The sequence below is a fragment of the Quercus lobata genome, chromosome 5 (assembly GCF_001633185.2).
Source record: "Quercus lobata isolate SW786 chromosome 5, ValleyOak3.0 Primary Assembly, whole genome shotgun sequence".
NCBI classification, from domain to species: domain Eukaryota; kingdom Viridiplantae; phylum Streptophyta; class Magnoliopsida; order Fagales; family Fagaceae; genus Quercus; species Quercus lobata.
In genome coordinates, this window is record NC_044908.1 from 57772723 (window position 1) to 57791960 (window position 19238).

The 19238-nt window shown below is 36.3% G+C and overlaps 1 protein-coding gene across 1 annotated transcript; it reads left to right on the top strand.

Moving 5' to 3' along the window:
* The first annotated feature begins 16777 nt into the window (after nucleotides 1-16777).
* LOC115990775 (VQ motif-containing protein 1-like) lies at nucleotides 16778-17113 on the top strand. The gene has a single exon (XM_031114566.1). The coding sequence runs from the start codon at nucleotides 16778-16780 to the stop codon at nucleotides 17111-17113; it is 336 nt and encodes a 111-aa protein (XP_030970426.1).
* The last annotated feature ends 2125 nt before the right edge of the window (nucleotides 17114-19238 follow it).

A 19238-nucleotide genomic window follows, 5' to 3' on the forward strand; every position in this document is an offset into this window, starting at 1 on the left:
TTGGCCAAAAGGTACTCCACTACTCATGGATCCATGAAATATCAGTTAGTGGTTGAATTGCATCAACTCAGGCAAGAACCAGGGCAATCCATCAATGACTATTATGATCAGCTTCGCTACATTTAGGACCAAATTGACCTTTTTGATCCAACTTGGGCATGCTCAAAGGATGCTCAGCAATATGCTTCCATCAGAGATGAATTTCGCCTCTATGAATTCTTGATGTCACTTCACAAGGACTTTGAGCCCATTCGAGGCCAGCTTCTAAATCGCAGTCCTGCTCTCTCTCTTGATACTGCTGTGAATGAGTTAGTTAGAGAAGAAGCTCGTCTTGCAACCCTTCAAGCCCAGAATAAGCTCAATGTTTTGGCTATTACTTCATCTACTCCACTCATAGAGCAACCTCAGCAATCAAGTGATTCCTCTGGCTCTAACAATCGTCGCAAGCAGACCAAAAAAAAGGTCTGCAACTATTGCAAGCGTTCTGGCCACACCATTGAGACTTGTTACTGTCGCAACAAATCTACTGCTGCTGTTGCTAATACTGAGCCTACTCCGCCAATGGCTTCCACCTCAGTTGAGTCCCAGTCTTCTGGATCCACTATCAACCTCTCCTCCACTGAACTACAAGAGATCATAGCTCAGGTTGTTCGTATGGCTGGTAATGCATCTCTTTCCACTGCCCTATCTGTTCTATCCGGTAAGTCTCAAACTTGGCTTTTTTATTCTGCCTGCTGCAATCACATGACACCTCACTCGTCCTTATTCTCCAAACTTGACCCTGCACCACATCCTCTAAATATTCATATAACTGATGGTTCCACCATGCATGGAAATAGTTTAGGTTTTGTTTCAACCTCTAACCTTTTTGTTCCTGGAGTCTTCCATGTACCTGACCTATCCTATAATTTGTGCTCTGTGGGACAATTAGCTGAACTAGGTTATCGCCTTATTTTTGACTATTCTGGGTGTATTGTGCAGGATCCGAGGACGGGGCAGGAGCTTGGGACCGGTCCTAGAGTTGGGCGTATGTTTCCCGTGGACAATCTTCATCTTCCACCTGTTGCTCCTGTTTCTGTTGCTGCTGCAGTCTCTTCCCTACCTTCTCTTGCACTTTGGCATTCTCGTCTTGGTCATGCACCATCTTCTCGGGTACAACAGTTAGCGTCTAGGGGTCTGTTGGGTTCTGTGTCTAAAGACAATTTTGATTGTACTTCATGTCAGTTAGGAAAATAGCCAGCTTTGCCTTTTAATAACAGTGAATCCATTTCTAATAGTATTTTTGAGTTAATTCATTCTGATGTTTGGGGACCTTCTCCTATTGCTAGTATTGGTGGATCTCGATATTTTGTTGTTTTTATTGATGATTATTCTCGTTATAGTTGGATTTTTCCTATGAAATCTCGTTCTGAAATTTTACTAATATATAGCAATTTTGCAAAAATGGTTGAAACACAATTCTCCAAACGTATCAAAACTTTTCGATCTGACAATGCTCTTGAATATACTCAATATGCGTTTCAAGCTCTGTTACATTCCTATGGCACTGTACATCATCTAACTTGTCCAGGTACCTCTCAGCAAAATGGTCGAGCCGAAAGAAAACTTCGTCATATTCTTGACACTGTTCGTGCTCTTCTTCTTTCTACCAAAGTTCCTGCCCCATTTTGGGGTGAAGCTGCTCTTCATGCTGTTCATGCAATTAATCGCATTCCAAGTGCTGTCATCCATAATCAAACTCCGTATGAGCGTCTTTTTGGGTCACCCCCTGACTATCATCACCTTCGCTCATTTGGATCTACTTGTTTTGTTCTTCTTCAGCCTCATGAGCACAATAAACTTGAGCCTCGATCTAGACTTTGTTGTTTCCTTGGTTATGGCGAAACTCAAAAGGGGTATAGGTGTTATGATCCTGTCTCTCATCATCTTCGTGTTTCTCGTATTGTTGTCTTTTGGGAACACCGATTGTTTGTTGAACTCTCTCACTTTCGTTCTTCCTTGACTAACTCCTCTGTTTTAGAAATCTTTCCAGATGAGTCTCTTGTTCCTTCTACAAATACTTTTGATCCTTCTTTGGACTTCTCTCTAGATATTTTTGATGCTTCTCCTAGACAGGTTGAAGATGAACAGGTTGATAACGAGCTACCCCACCTTGAGCCTGGGTCCCCTGCTCCTGCTCTGCCTGAAGATCCTCCACAAGACATTCCACCTCGCCACTCAACCCGGGTAAGATCCATTCCTCCACATTTACTTGACTATCATTGTTACACTGCCCTTACTACACTTCACGAGCCTTAAACCTATCGTGAAGCCTCTACTGACCCTTTATGGCAGATTGCAATGAAAGAGAAACTTGATGCATTAACCAAAAACCATGCTTGGGATCTGGTTACTCTTCCTCCTGGACAGTTTGTGGTTGGTTGTAAGTGGATCTATAAGATCAAGACTCGCTCTGATGGATCCGTTGAGTGCTACAAGGCTTGTCTTGTTGCCAAAGGTTTTACACAGGAGTATGGGATTGATTATGAAGAGACTTTTGCTCTAGTTGCTCGTATCTCATCTGTTCGTACTCTTTTAGCTGTTGCTGCTGCTAGTAAATGGGATCTTTTTTAGATGGATGTTAAAAATGCCTTCCTTAATGGGGATCTGAGTGAAGAAGTCTATATGCAACCTCCTTCTGGTCTCTCTGTTGAATCAAACAAGGTTTGTCATCTTCGACGTGCACTTTATGGTCTTAAACAAGCTCCACGAGCTTGGTTTGCCAAGTTCAGCTCCACTATCTTTCGCTTGGGTTACACTGCCAGTCCGTATGATTCTGCATTATTTCTTCGTCGTACTGATAAAGGCACTATTTTGCTTCTTCTATATGTGGATGATATGATCATAACTGGTGATGACCTTAGTGGCATTCAAGAACTCAAGGATTTTCTCAGTCAGCAGTTTGAGATGAAAGATTTTGGACATCTCAGCTATTTTTTGGGTCTTGAAATTACTCATTCCACAGATGGTCTTTATATTACTCAAGCCAAGTATGCTTCTGACCTGTTGTCTCAAGCTGGACTCACTGACATCAAGACTGTTGACACTCCAGTTGAACTTAATGCACATTTGACACCCTCGGGGGGAAAACCATTGTCTAATCCTTCTCTTTACAGACGATTGGTTGGCAGCTTAGTTTATCTTACAGTTACTCGTCCAGACATCTCCTATGCTGTTCATCAGGTGAGCCAGTATTTGTCTGCTCCACGATCAACTCACTATGCTGCTGTTTTGCGCATTCTTCGATACCTGAAGAGTACCCTTTTTCATGGCCTTTTCTACTCAGCTCAGTCTCCTCTTGTACTCCGTGCATTCTCTGATGCTGATTGGGCAAGAGATCCTACTGATTACAGGTCCACTACAGGTTATTGCTTTCTCCTTGGTTCTTCTTTGATTTCTTGGCGAAGTAAGAAACAAACTTTTGTGGCCCGCTCTAGTACTGAAGTAGAATATTGTGCCCTTGCTGATACCACATCTGAGCTCCTTTGGCTACGATGGCTTCTTAAGGATTTGGGTGTGTCCACCTCCTCTGCTACTCCCCTTTATTGTGACAACCAGAGTGCCATTCATATTGCTCACAATGATGTCTTTCATGAACGGACTAAACACATCGAGATTGATTGTCATTTTATCCGTTATCATCTTGTCCATGGTGCTCTTAAGCTCTTCTCCGTCTCCTCCAAAGATCAACTTGCAGATATCTTCACCAAGTCACTTCCTAAGAGACGCACTCGTGATTTAGTTGATAATCTCAAGTTGGTCTCACATCCACCTTGAGTTTGAGGGGGACTGTTCATGTATATTATGTTAATGGGTTTTAGGCCCAGTTAGGTTACTTGTATAGTACACTTTACTTGTACCGCACACATATGCCTCCTATATAAAGGCACTGATGTATATTCTTTTATTCAAGAAATACAATACAATCATTCTGTATTTCTAACAATAATAATTGACAATTTTTAAACCCGAAATTTATACAGATTAACAAATGTGCATACTTTGAACATTCGTTCAAGTTTGTTTGTAAATTGGTTGCCACACTCTGTCTTTAGTTGCATTAGCAACAAAAACTTGTTAGCATAATGAATAGATGAAAAACATGCAACAAATACATGCAACAAATACATGTAAGTCCCAAAAATCAATCCTTAACCTTAGAGATCATGGATTTCTCCACATCAATGGAAGTGCTCTTTCCCAAAAGCAGCCTTTTTGCAAGATCCTTCTTATAAAATGCTTCAAACACATCCTTGCTCTTCATTAATAAGCAAGAATATGACATGTTTCTCAGTGTCATTTTGATGAAAAACATGAGACGTAAATAGTAACAAAAACAATCATTATCAGACAATAGAACTGTTAGTTAATCCAATAGTCAAACTAACCTGAATAAACCTGAAATTTATCAAGCGTTACCCTCCAATTCTTGCACAGAAGTACCCTTATTCCCAGCACGAAGCTTTTCATCCAGAAATTTCGCAATCAGCTCAGCAGGTCAGTTTTATGAAAAGAAGCACAAATATATCAGAAATAATGACTTAATAGATACAAAGAAAAACAAAACAAAACAAAACAAACATTAGATTGATGCAGATTTTAACAAGTAAAGGATTTCCTGAATCATTAATCTTTTCGAGAACAACTCCCACCATGAAAGAGAGAAACTTCCATGGGATTTCAAGAACTCTTAGTTTTGTTTTAGGATACTCAAATATTTTGGCAACTAAAGCAATATGATTGATGCGGGTTGGGCAGAATGCTATACAACTATGAAAAAGCAAATAATGTGAGTCACTGCACCAGTTCGGTGAGCTTATTACTGGAGTCAGACTAGGTACCTTTCCTGGCAAGTAGTGACTGAATTAATTGGTTTAACAGTTTATCTAAAGCTGTTATTGAAGAAGCTGATAGTGCAGACAAGAGAAACAGGGGAAGTCAAGAAGTAAATGAACAAATAGAATGATCTGTAGTTTTAAGCATGTAAACGACTTGTAGTTTAGATGTAATGATTAGTGATATTTTGCTAGCACCTTTTCCGCTAGTTAGTTACTTTGTGGCTTGTATATATATATATAGTTTAGTCTTGTAATTCAATAATCAATGAAATCATTTTTCCCAAATCAGTTTTCACATGGTATCAGAGCGCAAAACCTAGGGTTTTCTTCTAGAACTTTCTTTTCATTTTTTTTTCTCTATTCAATGCTTCGAAGCTCCTTCCATGGCTGCCACTGTCACAACTACTGCTTCGTCCTCTGAAACTCATTCTTCAACATCTTCAACACTGGATTCATCAAATGCGAATGATCCTTTGTTCTTACACTATGGAAAGAATCCTGGCGTTGTTCTTGTTTCTCAACCTCTAATTGGTGGAGAAAATTATCTTGCTTAGGCTCGATCTGTTAGGAAATCTCTCATTGCCAAGAACAAGCTTGGTTTCATAGATGGCTCTCTCACCTTGTCATCTCCAATTGTGGATTCTCCATTTGCAATTCAAGCCTGGATTCGTGCAGACAATATGGTAGGGACTTGGATAATCAACTCAGTATCTCCGAAGCTTCAAGCTAGCATCATCTATAGAGAAATTGCTAATGGACCAAAGACCTTCAATTTGTAGAAGCAAATCTGAGAGCTTCATCAAGGTGAAGTTTCAATCACTGATTACTTTACACAATTGAAGGTTTTGTGGGATCAATTACAAAGCTTCAGTCCTTTTTCTTTATGCACTTGTGGAAAGTGTCAATGCAATGTGAATCAAAGGCTTACTGATCTTCAAGCCAAAGAATCAGTGATGAAGTTCCTTATGGGACTAAATGACTCTTTTTCCCAAGTCAGGACTTAGATTTTGCTCATGGATCCTCTGCCTTCTGTTAACAAGGTGCATTCTTTGTTGATACAGGAAGAGATGCAAAGGAGTATTAATTTGGGTACAAGGGTTGAATCCACTGCTTTAGCCACCAACAGTCAAAACCTCACTACTTTCAATGGGGGTTTCAATGGTAAAGGAAAAGAAAGACCATTGTGCACTCATTGTGGCAAGCTAGGTCATATCATTGATAAGTGTCACAAATTATATGGCTTTCCACCAGGTTACAAATTTAAGAACAAGTCCATGGCCCATCTGGTCTCTTCTACTACTCCAGATCAACCTCACAAACATATGGTAATGCCTCTTCAAGGTGTGCCTAGTCATAATGTTGTCACCACTCATGCTCCTTCTTTCACACTAGATCAGTATCAACAATTGCTAGCCTTGAATGGCACACTACCAAGTTCTTTTCAACAAAATTCTACAGGGCAGAAGCATCACATGGCCAATATTGTAGGTTTTCCTAACAACATAGTAGCAGGTATGTTTTTGAATCTCAAGCATCCTGTCTTTTTTGCTCAGATTGTAAATAGAAAGGCTTATAATATGAAGACTTGGGTCATTGATACTGGGGAAACAAATCATATAGTCTGTTCTGTGGATTTACTAACCTTAATTACTGCTATTTCACATACTATGGTGCAATTGCCTAATGGGGAAGCAGCTATTGTTACACATGTAGGATCAGTTCAACTTTCTTCACACATAACCCTAACCAATGTTATTTGTGTACCCTCTTTCTCCTTCAATTTTTGTCTGTCAGTTCTATAACTAAAACACAACCTCTTTGTCTTGTTTTTCTTTCTACTTATTGCTTTATACAGGACCTTACCAACTGGAGCACAATTGGAGTGGGCCAGATGTCTGATGGTCTGTACTTGCTGCAACAATCAAGCTTCTCATTAGCTTCTACTTCTCTTGTTGATTTTCTGTCCAAGCACAAGATAGGTTCATTTACTGCTTTTTCTTTCAATAATCACCACAACAATCTGTATTCCTTGTGGCATTCTAGACTAGGACATCCTTCTGATGTTAAACTTCAATCTTTGAGCAACGTTTTTCCTTTCTTGCAAAACTGCTGTACTGTTTGTCCTTTGGCAAAACAGAAACGATTACCCTTTCCTTTCAATAATAAAATGTATGATTTTCCTTTTGATTTGGTGCATATGGATGTTTGGGGTCCATTTTCTGTTCCTACCTCAGATGGTCATAGATATTTCCTTACATTGGTTGATGATGCAACTAGGGCAACTTGGCTTTTTCTTATGAATGCCAAATTTGAAGTTAAAGCCTTGATTGTTTCTTTTTACAACATGGTTCTTACTCATTTTAATGTCAAAATCAAATGTTTTAGGTCTAATAATGCCCTTCAGTTCAAAATTTCTGATTTTTATTTTGCTCACAGTATCATTCACCAAACTAGTTGTGTTTATACTCCACAACAAAATTCTGTTGTGGAGAGAAAACATCAACATATTCTATCTACTGCTAATGCTTTGCAAATTCAATCCAATCCGCCTTTTTCTTTTTTGGGGTGATTGTGTACTCATTGTTGTCCATCTCATTAATAGGCTGCCATCTCCTCTTTTACAACATAAAACTCCCTATGAACTTCTATTTGGCAAAGTTCCTTCTTATTCCCATCTTAGGGTTTTTGGTTGCTTATGTTTTGCTACTGCCATTGGTCCTAAGTCCTCTAAGTTTTCTCCTAGAGCAAGGAAGTGCGTTTTTATTGGTTACCCTTACAATGTCAAGGGTTATAAACTTTTTGATCTTTTGTCTCACACTATCCTTGTCTCTAGAGATGTAGTTTTTCATGAAAGGGTTTTTCCTTTTTCTGTGGTTGAAGCTATTTCCTCTTCTTCTTCCCTTATTCCACTTCCTTCCATGTCACCTTTACCATCTTCCTTTTATGATATTTCCCCACAAACTTCTTCCATTCCTTCACATTCTTCCCTTACCATTTTTGATGACACTATTATTGATATTCATCATGACATTGATGAGGATATTCCTCAAGATCTGCCTGAGGCTCCAGATGAGCCTTTGGTTCCTAATCCTCATCTTAAAAGGCCAACTAGGACTTCTAAGCCCCCTTCCTACCTTCAAGCTTATCATTGCAGTCAGGCAACCTCAGTTCCTACTCCTAATCTGCCTCAGTTAGGTACATCTCACCTTCTTTCTTCTTTTCTTTCTTATGAACACTTGTCTCAATCTTATAAGTCCTTTTGTTGTTCCATATCTGCCATTGTTGAACCACAATACTATTCTCAAGCTGTGTCTGACCCTAAATGGCAAGTTGCCATGGATGCTGAAATTACAGCATTGGAGGCAAATCATACCTGGACCCTTACCCCTTTTCCACCTCACAAGAAGGAAATTGGTTGTAAGTGGGTTTATCGAGTTAATTATAGGTTTGATGGGTCTGTAGAGAGGTACAAAGCTAGGCTAGTTGCTAAAGGGTTCACACAAAAAGAGGGCTTGGATTATATTGAAACCTTCAACCTTGTTGCTAAGATGATTTCTGTGAAATGCTTATTGGCTGTGGTTGCTATGAAAGGTTGGTTTTTGAGCCAACTTGATGTGAACAGTGCATTCCTCCATGGGGATTTGATTGAGGATGTTTATATGGCTCTTCCACCTGGCTTTCACTGCAAGAAGGAGGTAGTTTGTAAACTAAAAAAATCTCTTTATGGCTTGAAGCAAGCATCTCGGCAATGGTTCTCTAAGTTTTCTGAAGCTTTGATTCAATTAGGCTTTTTGTAGTCCAAAGCAGACTACTCATTGTTTACTAGATAGTAGGGCGAGTCTTTTATTGCTTTACTAGTGTATGTGGATGATGTATTGATTGCTAGCAATGACAAGAACAAGGTTGATGGGTTCAAGGTTCTACTGGATTAGAAGTTCAAGCTCAAGGACTTGGAAGATTTAAAGTTTTTCCTTGGTCTAGAAGTTGCAAGGACTGACAAGGGTATAGCACTTTGTCAAAGAAAGTATGTTTTAGAAGTGCTATGTGATGCTGGTATGCTTGGTTGTAAACCTTCTAAGGTCCCAATGGAGAAGAATCTTAAGTTGAGCAAGTATGATGGTGATTTGCTCAATGATCCAAGCAAGTACAAAAGATTGGTGGGGAGGTTGTTGTATTTGTCAATTACTAGACCTGACATCACTTATGTTGTGCATAATTTGAGTCAATTTATGTCAAAACCAAGAAAACCACACCTTGAAGCGGCCTATAAAGTCTTGCAATATTTGAAAAATGAACCGGGGAAGGGAGTATTCTTTTCAGCTGCATCAGAGTTGCATGTGAAAGGTTTTACAGATTCTGATTGGGTTGTCTGTCTAGACACAAGAAGATCAGTGACTGGATATTGCATTTTCATTGGAGACTCTTTGATTTCTTGGAAGTCCAAGAAACATTCCATTGTCTCATGATCTTCAGCAAAAGTTGAATATAGAGCAATGGCAGTAGCTACATGTGAAGTGGTGTGGATTCTTTATCTTCTAAAGGATATGCAGGTAAGACATGAAAGAGAAGCCTTGCTCTTTTGTGATAGTCAAGCAGCCTTCCATATTGGTCATAATCCTGTATTTCATGAAAGAACCAAACACATAGAGATAAATTGTCATGTGGTAAGGGATAAGATGTTGGCTAAGGTGATAAAGTTGATTCATGTAAGGACGTAATGTCAATTAGTTGACCTGTTAACTAAAGCTTTGAGTTTTAATCAATTCTCAGAGCTTATTTCCAAGATGGGACTAATAAATATTCATTTACCCTCAGTCCATCTTGAGGGAGAGTATCAAATAAAGAAGGCACCTAAAGCTGCTATTGAAGAAGTTGACAATGCAGACAAGAGAAACAGGGGAAGTCAAAAAGTAAATGAACAAATAGAATGATCTGTAGTTTTGAGCATGTAAACGACTTGTAGTTTAGATGTAATGATTAGTGATATTCTGTTAGCACCTTTTCCGCTAGTTAGTTACTCTGTGGCTCGTGTGTATATATATATATATATATATATATATATATATATATATAGAGTTTAGTCTTGTAATTCTAATAATCAATGAAACCATTTTTCCCAAATCAGTTTTCACACAGTTTGCATGCAGGATTCACACCAAAATCTTTTTAATAACAATTCCTAATATAAAAATTATGAATTCCTATGAGGTAAACTCCGTTTCCTTGATAACTGGAGTAAGGGCGAAGATCCTGTGTATTTATTAGCAATGGCCTCATTCCCATTCCCATTCCCATGAAGAATGGTCTTATCTACCTAACATTCCCATTCCCATTTCCAGTTTAGTTTGGTGTTCGATTAGTATTTGTGTAACTAGGCCAACTTCCATGTATAGTGAACTTATGTGGTGAACTACAAGAGGAACTGTAGTTGACGGTAAGACAATAGGTTGGCGGCCACCGGAGAACTAGCTGATAGTAATCTTCGGCAACCGGGGTTGAGATGACCGAGAAGCATACTATTACCATGTTTCAACTTTCAACTATTCAGGAAATAGAGTGCCAAAAACCCTAAATTCGGCTAATAAGTTCCACAACTGAAAGCACCATTGCTAACCAAAATTGCATTGGAAATAAGGTCGTTGAATCAGCATCTAGATCCAACAAATTCCATCCAGTAACTAAATTGCATAAAAATCCAGAGCAAAATCAAAGGATCGAAGCTGAAATAAACCTAAAACTTAAAAGAGTTTCAGCCAAAAAATGGATATTCTTGAAAGAGAGAGAAACCCTAAAATAAATTGATGGAATTGATAGAAACCTTTGAAGAGGGCATTGTATAGCGCTTAAATTTGAAAATTTTAAATTTGAGAAGCGAATGGATATTTGTCTGTGTTGAGGGCGGGCTGCAATAACAGTTGGATTTATGGTTCCCAGTCCAAAGTAAGTTGGTGGCAGTGTGGCACAATGGACGACATTTGAACGGGCTTCTTTATTTTCATGTAAAGAAAGTGAATGAAATACCCACATGCATATGAGACCAGCCCATGAAGTACACAGCTTTGCGGGCCTCGGCTAAGAATCAAAGCCTGATTTTTTAGAGCACTAGACGAGCCTGATCCAAACTTGATACAGGCTACAATTAAAATATATATATATATATATATTATTAACATTTTTTTTTTCATTTGACCTGGAGCCGTAGTAGATGACCACTTCTGATTCGGAATCCGTAGATTCAGATAATATGCTTTGAAAATTTTCTCTCTAAAATAATATGACTTAGTAATGAGAAGACAAATAGGTAAAATGCTAAATTTACCAATTAAATATAACAAAAGTGTGATGCAGCAAAAATCATATTTTTTTGCTGTTGAGCTACTACAGTGTACAACCATCTTTGGCAGTTGTGATTGTTGTTTGTTATAGTAGATATATTATTTTATTGCGTTAAATGCTAAAATAAAACCATTGATGTTAAGTGTTTTGTAAAGTGAGGTAGTAAAATAAATAAAATAGCTTTTTGTGGTACTAAATTGTTAAATTTTAGTATCACCAAAACTAATGTTCTAATGTTCTAAGTTATCAAGTTCCAAAACTAAGTTCTAATTAGTGAGATTCAATGCCATCAAGTATCAGGAAGTTAAGTTAACGTTATGCCAAGTTTCAATGCAAACAGAACATATTGATGCCTAAATAAAGAACTAAGAACTTGAACCAAACTAAGTCAAAGATATAAATAACATTAACAAAGTAACAATTTACAAGGAAAAAATTTATTGGCATGAACACCAATTGCATAGCCCTACGAAATAAGGGGAAAACTACAAAGAAAATACAGTAAGAGATTTATCTCAATATTAATAAGTTTGTCAATGCCTGGAGAATTGTGTTCATAAGGAGCTCTTCTTTTATGGGTAAAACTAATTAAAAGTGGTTGTTATTTCCGGCCAATAACTATCCCATAAGATAAGGGGATAGTTTCTTATATCTTGGACTTGGCTGGACAAGTGTCTTCAAGCCTTCTATGCACTTGACAAGTTTCTTCAAGTATTCTATCCAATGGACAAGTGACATTTATTGATGCGTATAAGATAATACCAATGAATGACTTATCAAGATATGAAGGTGAGATACTCACCATATGGCATAATTTGCCAAATCACATGTGGAGCAACTTGGTCCAGTTTAGGTCCCAAGTAGCCTTAGGTAAAACAAGTGGGGAGGTTTTATAGGCGGCCCGCGAGTAGCTGCGCTATCAAGGGGACACACAAAAAAGTGACAAGAAAAAGTAGAGCTTTTTTAATGCTTGGTTAAATTGCACATTTTTGTTCTCAACCTTTAATCCTTATCTGAAACTTAGCTTTTTATACTTTGAAATATTTCAATTAAGTCTTTGTACTTTTAAAATTCTTTCAAGAAGATCATTGTAGTCAACTAATAGATGAAAAATACTAAGGTGGTAAATGAAATTCATGTAACTGAGTTCGATCACTTAAAGAACATGGAGTCTCTACATGTAAAGAAATTTGAATATAGGAAAACATAACAGAAAACAGAGTGTAACAAACACAGTGAAGCTAGAGAGAAAGAGAGAGAGAGAAAGAAAATCAAGTTTAGAAGCTCTGAGAATTTCTGAAATTGAAAATGACAAACAGTTACAGAAAGATTATATATAGCCTAAGGAAGTAAGAAAATAATCTAACCACCTCTAAACCACTTCCTAATTACATGGATCAACTTCACACCATCTGATCATTACAACAAACCATTGATCATCACCTTACACGTGTTAATACAAATAAACTAACCACACTACAACATAAAAGCTACATGTAAACTGATTATATATTTACAGAAAGCTACAAGTCGCATTTGTAGCTGAGGCAATTGTCGTTTAATGACAAAACACAAGAATACTCTGCCCCAATGCTCTGCCTCTCTGCCTATTCTGATATCTCATCTTGATATACTTTCATTTACCTTCAAACTTTGACAAAACAAGACAGCCAAATCAGCAAATGTAGTGCATGTGTTACTAACAAATGGGAGAGGTAGAGGATTTTGAAACAAGGGTTACATGTTTGATTATATTTGAACCTCAAATTGAAACACTTGTTGCTTTTTCTTTTTTTAATTAACATGCAATTTAACCTTAATTTTTTTTTTCAGCATTTTGTTTGCAAAATCTTTTTCTCTAATCTATTCACAGTCAGCTTAATTCAGGTTCTAAAGTATATATGTATTGGCAGCAAATAGAGTAAAATCAAATCCTGTATCCACCTAGGGGCAGAGGATTTCTCGAAGGGTTTGGCTTATGTTCTTTTTGTTTGTATATTTTAACGTAAATAACAAGACATAATTTGACTCGGATTCTTCCCAACTAGTTCGGCTTATGTCCTTTCTATTTTCAGTAGGTTTAATTTATGTCATCAAGACACAATTTGGCCTTCCATACCTTGCCTCCAAATCAATTTATGGGGCATCAAATTGAACAATATTTTATCCCTGAGTCCTTATTTAGAATTTATTAACAACGGTGTGTTCCTTTATATAAGTCTTGCTTCATTGATTTTCAGGAAAAAGTCATAGATTCATTATTGAGCCTAAGAGTTTTTAACTATTTTTTTTCCCAGAGTTATTGAACCTAACATTTGAGCCACCATGAGGACGTACCTTGTGCTCTATATGTCACCCAGTCAAATGTGATGAGGATGGAACATGGGTGCAACGCATGTACCTTCTTGGACACTATGGTTGTGTTCGGTGCACTAATCTATTTTGATGAGATAAAAAATTAAGTTAGATTTAATTTGATAAATTGTACCTATAATAAGCAAGAGTCTTTAAAAAACTGTACCTAACAAAATAAATTGATTTATAATTTATAAATTAAGATATAAATGGTTATAAGTAGGATAATTCCATGGTAAGATAACCTAAAGATGCAGACATCTTCTAATTGGCTCACATCACATGCTAGAAGGAGAAGGTACTTCTTGTCTGTCTTATGCACCTTATGTGAAACTGATATGTGAATTTCAAATAGAATGCATGAGACGGTCACATCCGGAAATTTCGCTACCAAAATTGGCTAATAAAATTGAGACCAATCATGCTTAATTGTGTGATTTCACGTGCTAGCTGTATGCCATATTTTACCAAACGCTAATAAACCAAATTAAACTTATTGACTAGATTGGTTTGACACATAAAACTAGAATATTCTAATATAATCCCATAGAAATAATTGGATTAAGCTTGTGGAGTACGTAACTTCACCAAATTATGTCCAGGCTACTGATGAGCCAAATTATGTTCAGGTAACTGATGAGCTGCAAAGACAGACAAGAGCTGAAAGGTTAAAGAAATTTCGGGTGTTTGAAAAAGAAGAGCAGCGAAATGACCAAGATCCCACGTCTCTCTTATCTTATCTCATAAAATAAGCTTAAAGTTTTTGCATGTGCGAATTGCGATGATTGGAGACCCCCCTCCTGGGAGTTTCCTATAATCTTTTTCAACTAAAAATTATATTTTGGATAATTAATAATATATATGATGGGAATAGATAAGCTTGTTTTCTTTCACCAAGGTTGTAATTATTAATTTATTTATATCCAACTTCAATGATAAACTTGTTAGGATAAATGAGATTTAATTTTGAAATGACGTTTTATTATTAATTAGTAATTTACTATGGTATCTCGATATTGTTTGGAAACATTGGGGTGATTATCTTTGAGTCAAAGTTAAATGGAACCTTCCTAAAAAAAAAGAAAAAGAAATGGAACCTATAGGCTGATTTGACACTCAAAGTTTAAGTGGAACCTCTCTCTCTATCTCTCTCTCTCTCCATCTATATATATATACACACACATACACATGTTCTTTTTAGTAAGAAGATTAAGGTTATGTTACTATTTGTCTAAAATCATGTGGTAGGAAATGATAAATTGACTCCTTAAGTATTGACTTAAACATAATCATAAAATTATCTCACATAATAATAAAGGAATTGAATTTTAGGGTCCGTTTGGTTGGGAGGATGGACAAGTAGGAGGATAGAAAATGGAGAGATGATCAAAAAGTGGGAAGATAGAAAAAATTTTAGTTTTTCTAATTTGTTTTTGGTTGGGAGGGTGGAAAAGTGAAGGGATGAAAAACTTTTTTGTTTGGTTGAAAATAAATTTTATATAAATTTACTATAATGTCCCTATTAAATAAAACAAAAAGTAACACATTATATTTTTAAAAAATTGTGTATAGATGGACACTTCAGTAAAAAAAAAAAAAAGTATAAGAAATTAACCCAAAACTATTTTCTAAAAAAAAGAACAAAAAAAATACCAACCAAAATTAATGAGAAAAATAAACATATGAGCACCAAAAAAAAAAAAAAAAAAAAAAAAAAAAACACAAAACAGAAGAAAGCTACACGTCCAGAAAAAAAAAAAAATTAAAGAAAAAAAGAAGATGAAAAGAAGCCAACATGTCCAGACAAAAGCAAGCAAGCAAAAAAAAAAAACCCAACCAACACGTTAGTAACGGAGAGAGAGAGGAAAAAAAAAAAAAGCCAACACATTGGTACCAAAAAAAGAAAGAAAGAAAGAGAGAGGAAGCCAACACATGTTAGTAACAAAAAAAAAAAAAAAAGAAAAGCAACAGTTGGAGAGATGTGAATTCCAAGGGTATTTTTGGAAGCTCATTTCATGAGCTTTTTTCTCTTAATTTTCTCTCCATTTTGGAGAGAAAACTTTTTGGTGGGCCCAAAGAGAAAACACCTGGCTTCACTATTTATTTTCCTTTCTCCTCACTCAACCAAACACACTTCAAAAAAGTTTTCATTCCTATTTTCTTTTCAAAATTTTCCATCTACTCTATTTTACCTCCAAACAAACACACCCTTAGATAGATTTATTTACAATTGAAGTTGGATATGAGTTGAGCCTTAAGGAGCACCCAACTTTAATTAGTGGGAAGGAGAAAGACCTAACCAATTGGCCTTAAAGCACATGCACATGTGCACACACCACTCTCATTGAGTTGAGGCAAGCGGCCCTCATAGGGTGAAATGAAAAACTCATTTCATTGTTTTAACCAAACCTTTTTTTTATTAAACTTATCCCTCTATGTTTCATTCAATAAGCTAAACTAGTAAAATATTTTTTGTGAACGAAGTACTTAGGTTCAAATTCCACTAAAAACCAATCAATATTTTAACTTATTGATAAATAGTAGTTATTATAAAATGAATGCTATAAATTTAAATCATATCATATTTATATAAATACAATTTTTGTGGGTTTCAATAAAAGTATTTGATAAAAGACTAATGTCCCCGAATAAATGATCTGAGACTCTAATTTTTCCTATACAAAAAATAATTATTATCATAATCTAATGATTAAGAAGAATCAATTATAGGGTAGACAGTAAGTTCAAATATATTATCTTAGAAAAATTACTTATCTTTTATTGTTTATATACTACTTACTATATATTCTAGATGTGCTTGATTGGCAAGTAATATTGCCACCTTTCAATATATATTTTTTTTGGCACGTGAGTGGAAAGATAGGGTGATGATGACTTTGCGAATTTCGCAGATTTTTAAATCGTTGCGTGCTAATTTGACCGAGACTTTTGGATTTTGGTCCTTCTAGACTGCTACTTTAACGGTCAATTGATTCATCCCCTCTTTAGTCTAACTGTCAAAACCCCACATTTGTTCCCTTTTTCTCCTTAGATATTCGCAGCCCCAGTTTCTATATAAAAACCACACACACACATACACAGTCAATACCCAACTTATTCAAATAAACACACAACAAAAAAAGCACACCAAAACCCCCATTAGCAAAGCAAAGAAAAAGTTCCAAAGCTAGCTAGTAGTATTTTTTTCAATGGCATACACAAGTCATGATGCAGTGAAAGTTGTGCTTATCAATACCCAGTACGTGGAAACAGACACCACCAGCTTCAAATCTGTAGTTCAGAGCCTTACCGGTAAGGATTCGTGTGTTGAATGGATAGAAAAAAGTTCGTATGCTGCTGGAAAGAGAAAGAGACCCGTTGCGGTGAATGGTGGCATTGAGAGGTCAGGCCACTTCGGAAATGGTGGTTGTGGAAGTAGTAGTGCAGTTCCGATGTTGTCGAAGGGCATGTCGTTTAAAGAATTGGATAGTTTGATGTCGGAGGTGCCTCCAATGGAGGAATTTCACTGGCTATGGGCTCAGTAGATCTTGCATTTTTACTTTTATTTTTGTATAATTTGATAGTTACACTAAGAGAAGAGATTTGAATCTTGTATGTATCAGTTAGAAATACTAAAGATTATCAGTTGAGCTACAAGATTCCAGTTCGATTTTACACTTGTTGCGTAATGTATATATAAAAGTTAATCTCAATATGTGTTTTTGTTTGAATTTCAATGTTAGTTGTTTTGAGATATCTAGTCAATAATCTTTGTGCATTTTGATGAAGTCAAACATAGACAGCGGCCTTGTAAGCTATGGTGGACAATAATTGCCACGGAGCTTTCATGCATAAATGATATATCCTCGTTGCTGTTGTGGTAATGAGTGGCTGTGCTTATGCCGGTGCATGTATGTGTGGACAAATGCTTTCGCTGGATATTCTATAATTTCTGTCTGAAATGATTTAACAATTCTGCTTTAAAATATTTTGTGCATCATAGAATGTAAAAAAAAGGAAAAAAAAAAAAAAAAAGAGATTGATTTTCCTGGTGGAAACATGATTATTTTGTCAAACTATGGTTCATTTCAATAGAGGTATTTAACGAAAAAGGTTTGAATTTGAATTTATGTTTAAATAAGTTGAATAGAATATAATCTTTTTCTTTTTCTTTTTTCCTATTAATAAAATTGATGGATGGGTTTGGGAGATGATATTTCAAATCCATCATATTACTACTGTTTTTTTTTTGAACAAAATTTCCACAACTCGCATCATCATTTATTGTTACTTAATATCTATACCACTCCATTTATACTAACCATTTAGACGCGTTTTATGGCTGCATGTTCATTTATTGTTTCTTTAAGACGCGTTTTTTTAAAAACGCAGCTTTAGCTCGTCTGTAGCCGTGTTTTTGCAAACGCGGCTTAAAAAAGCGCGGCCTAAGACCCCCGTGTTTTGTAGTGATATATTCTGTTTCGTGGCTTTCTTAATGTGGCTTGAATGACCACAACAACCAAAAGTCGTTGGTCATGGCTCTTTGACAAAGTCCAAGCAATAATTGGAACCCCCTCACAGAAAAGTGAAGAGTGTATGGGATAGAAGAAACAGAAAACAATAGGTCTTCTTATCTTGTTCCTTTTTATGAATTAGAGTTGAAGCAAATTTGGGGTTTGGGATTTTAGATGGTCTTGTGTAAGAGTTGTAGTCTTCCTATTTTATAGTGAAAATTTTCTTTGTCGTTGTGCATAGATGTTAATAGGTAAATTGTCAAACTACGTAAATTCTTATACTCTTTGTGTATGTTTGCTTGTTATTTATTTTTTTTGCATTTGCTCTTATTGATTTGAATCCTAGGGAGAACATACCCAAAACCAAATGTTACTTCAATTCAGTTAACATTGTAACTAATTAATTAACTATATTATCATTTTTACTGTACAAATATTTTCCTTAGAATTTGATGGGGACTAATGAGTTAGAAATTTATGGTCGTTACTACGCAAAGATCATCATTTACCCAGAGAAGACGTTACGCATTTATTACGATCATTAATAATGAAACGTAACGGATGGAGCAACGGTTACAGAATGAGCTGTGAACTTTAGATAAAAATTCTGTAACACACTAGCTGTTGAGCATAAATACGGTGATTCATTGCCCATTGATTAGGCATTCAACCATAAAAGAGAAAGCACCAGAAACCCAAGGTACGATCAATTACACACAAGTACTCTGCAAAAATCACTCTCCAATCTGTTTCTCTCTATAATCTTGCTCCCTTACTAACTTAAGCATCAGAGGCAGTTTGGCTGACGCCACACCGGTGTATTACTCTTCCACCTAGTTCATTTTGCAGATTCTCAATCTACAGAGATGACCCATTTCACAGCATCATCCATCAGCTACGACGAGAAACTCAACTGTTGATTTCTTGCATCATCAATTTAGCGCCGTCTGTGTGAAGTGTTAATCATTCAAGCCATATTTCCCAGTGAGAAAAGAGTTCCTTGGAGTATGAGATGGAAGCAAAGAACACATCTCAGCCAGATGTTGTGCAACAACAACAAATTTAAGCCCTTTTGGCCAATGTGGAAGAACTGACTCGCCAGAATGAAGAATTGCGAAAGACGATGGAATCCCAAAATGCAGAATGTCGGTGAACA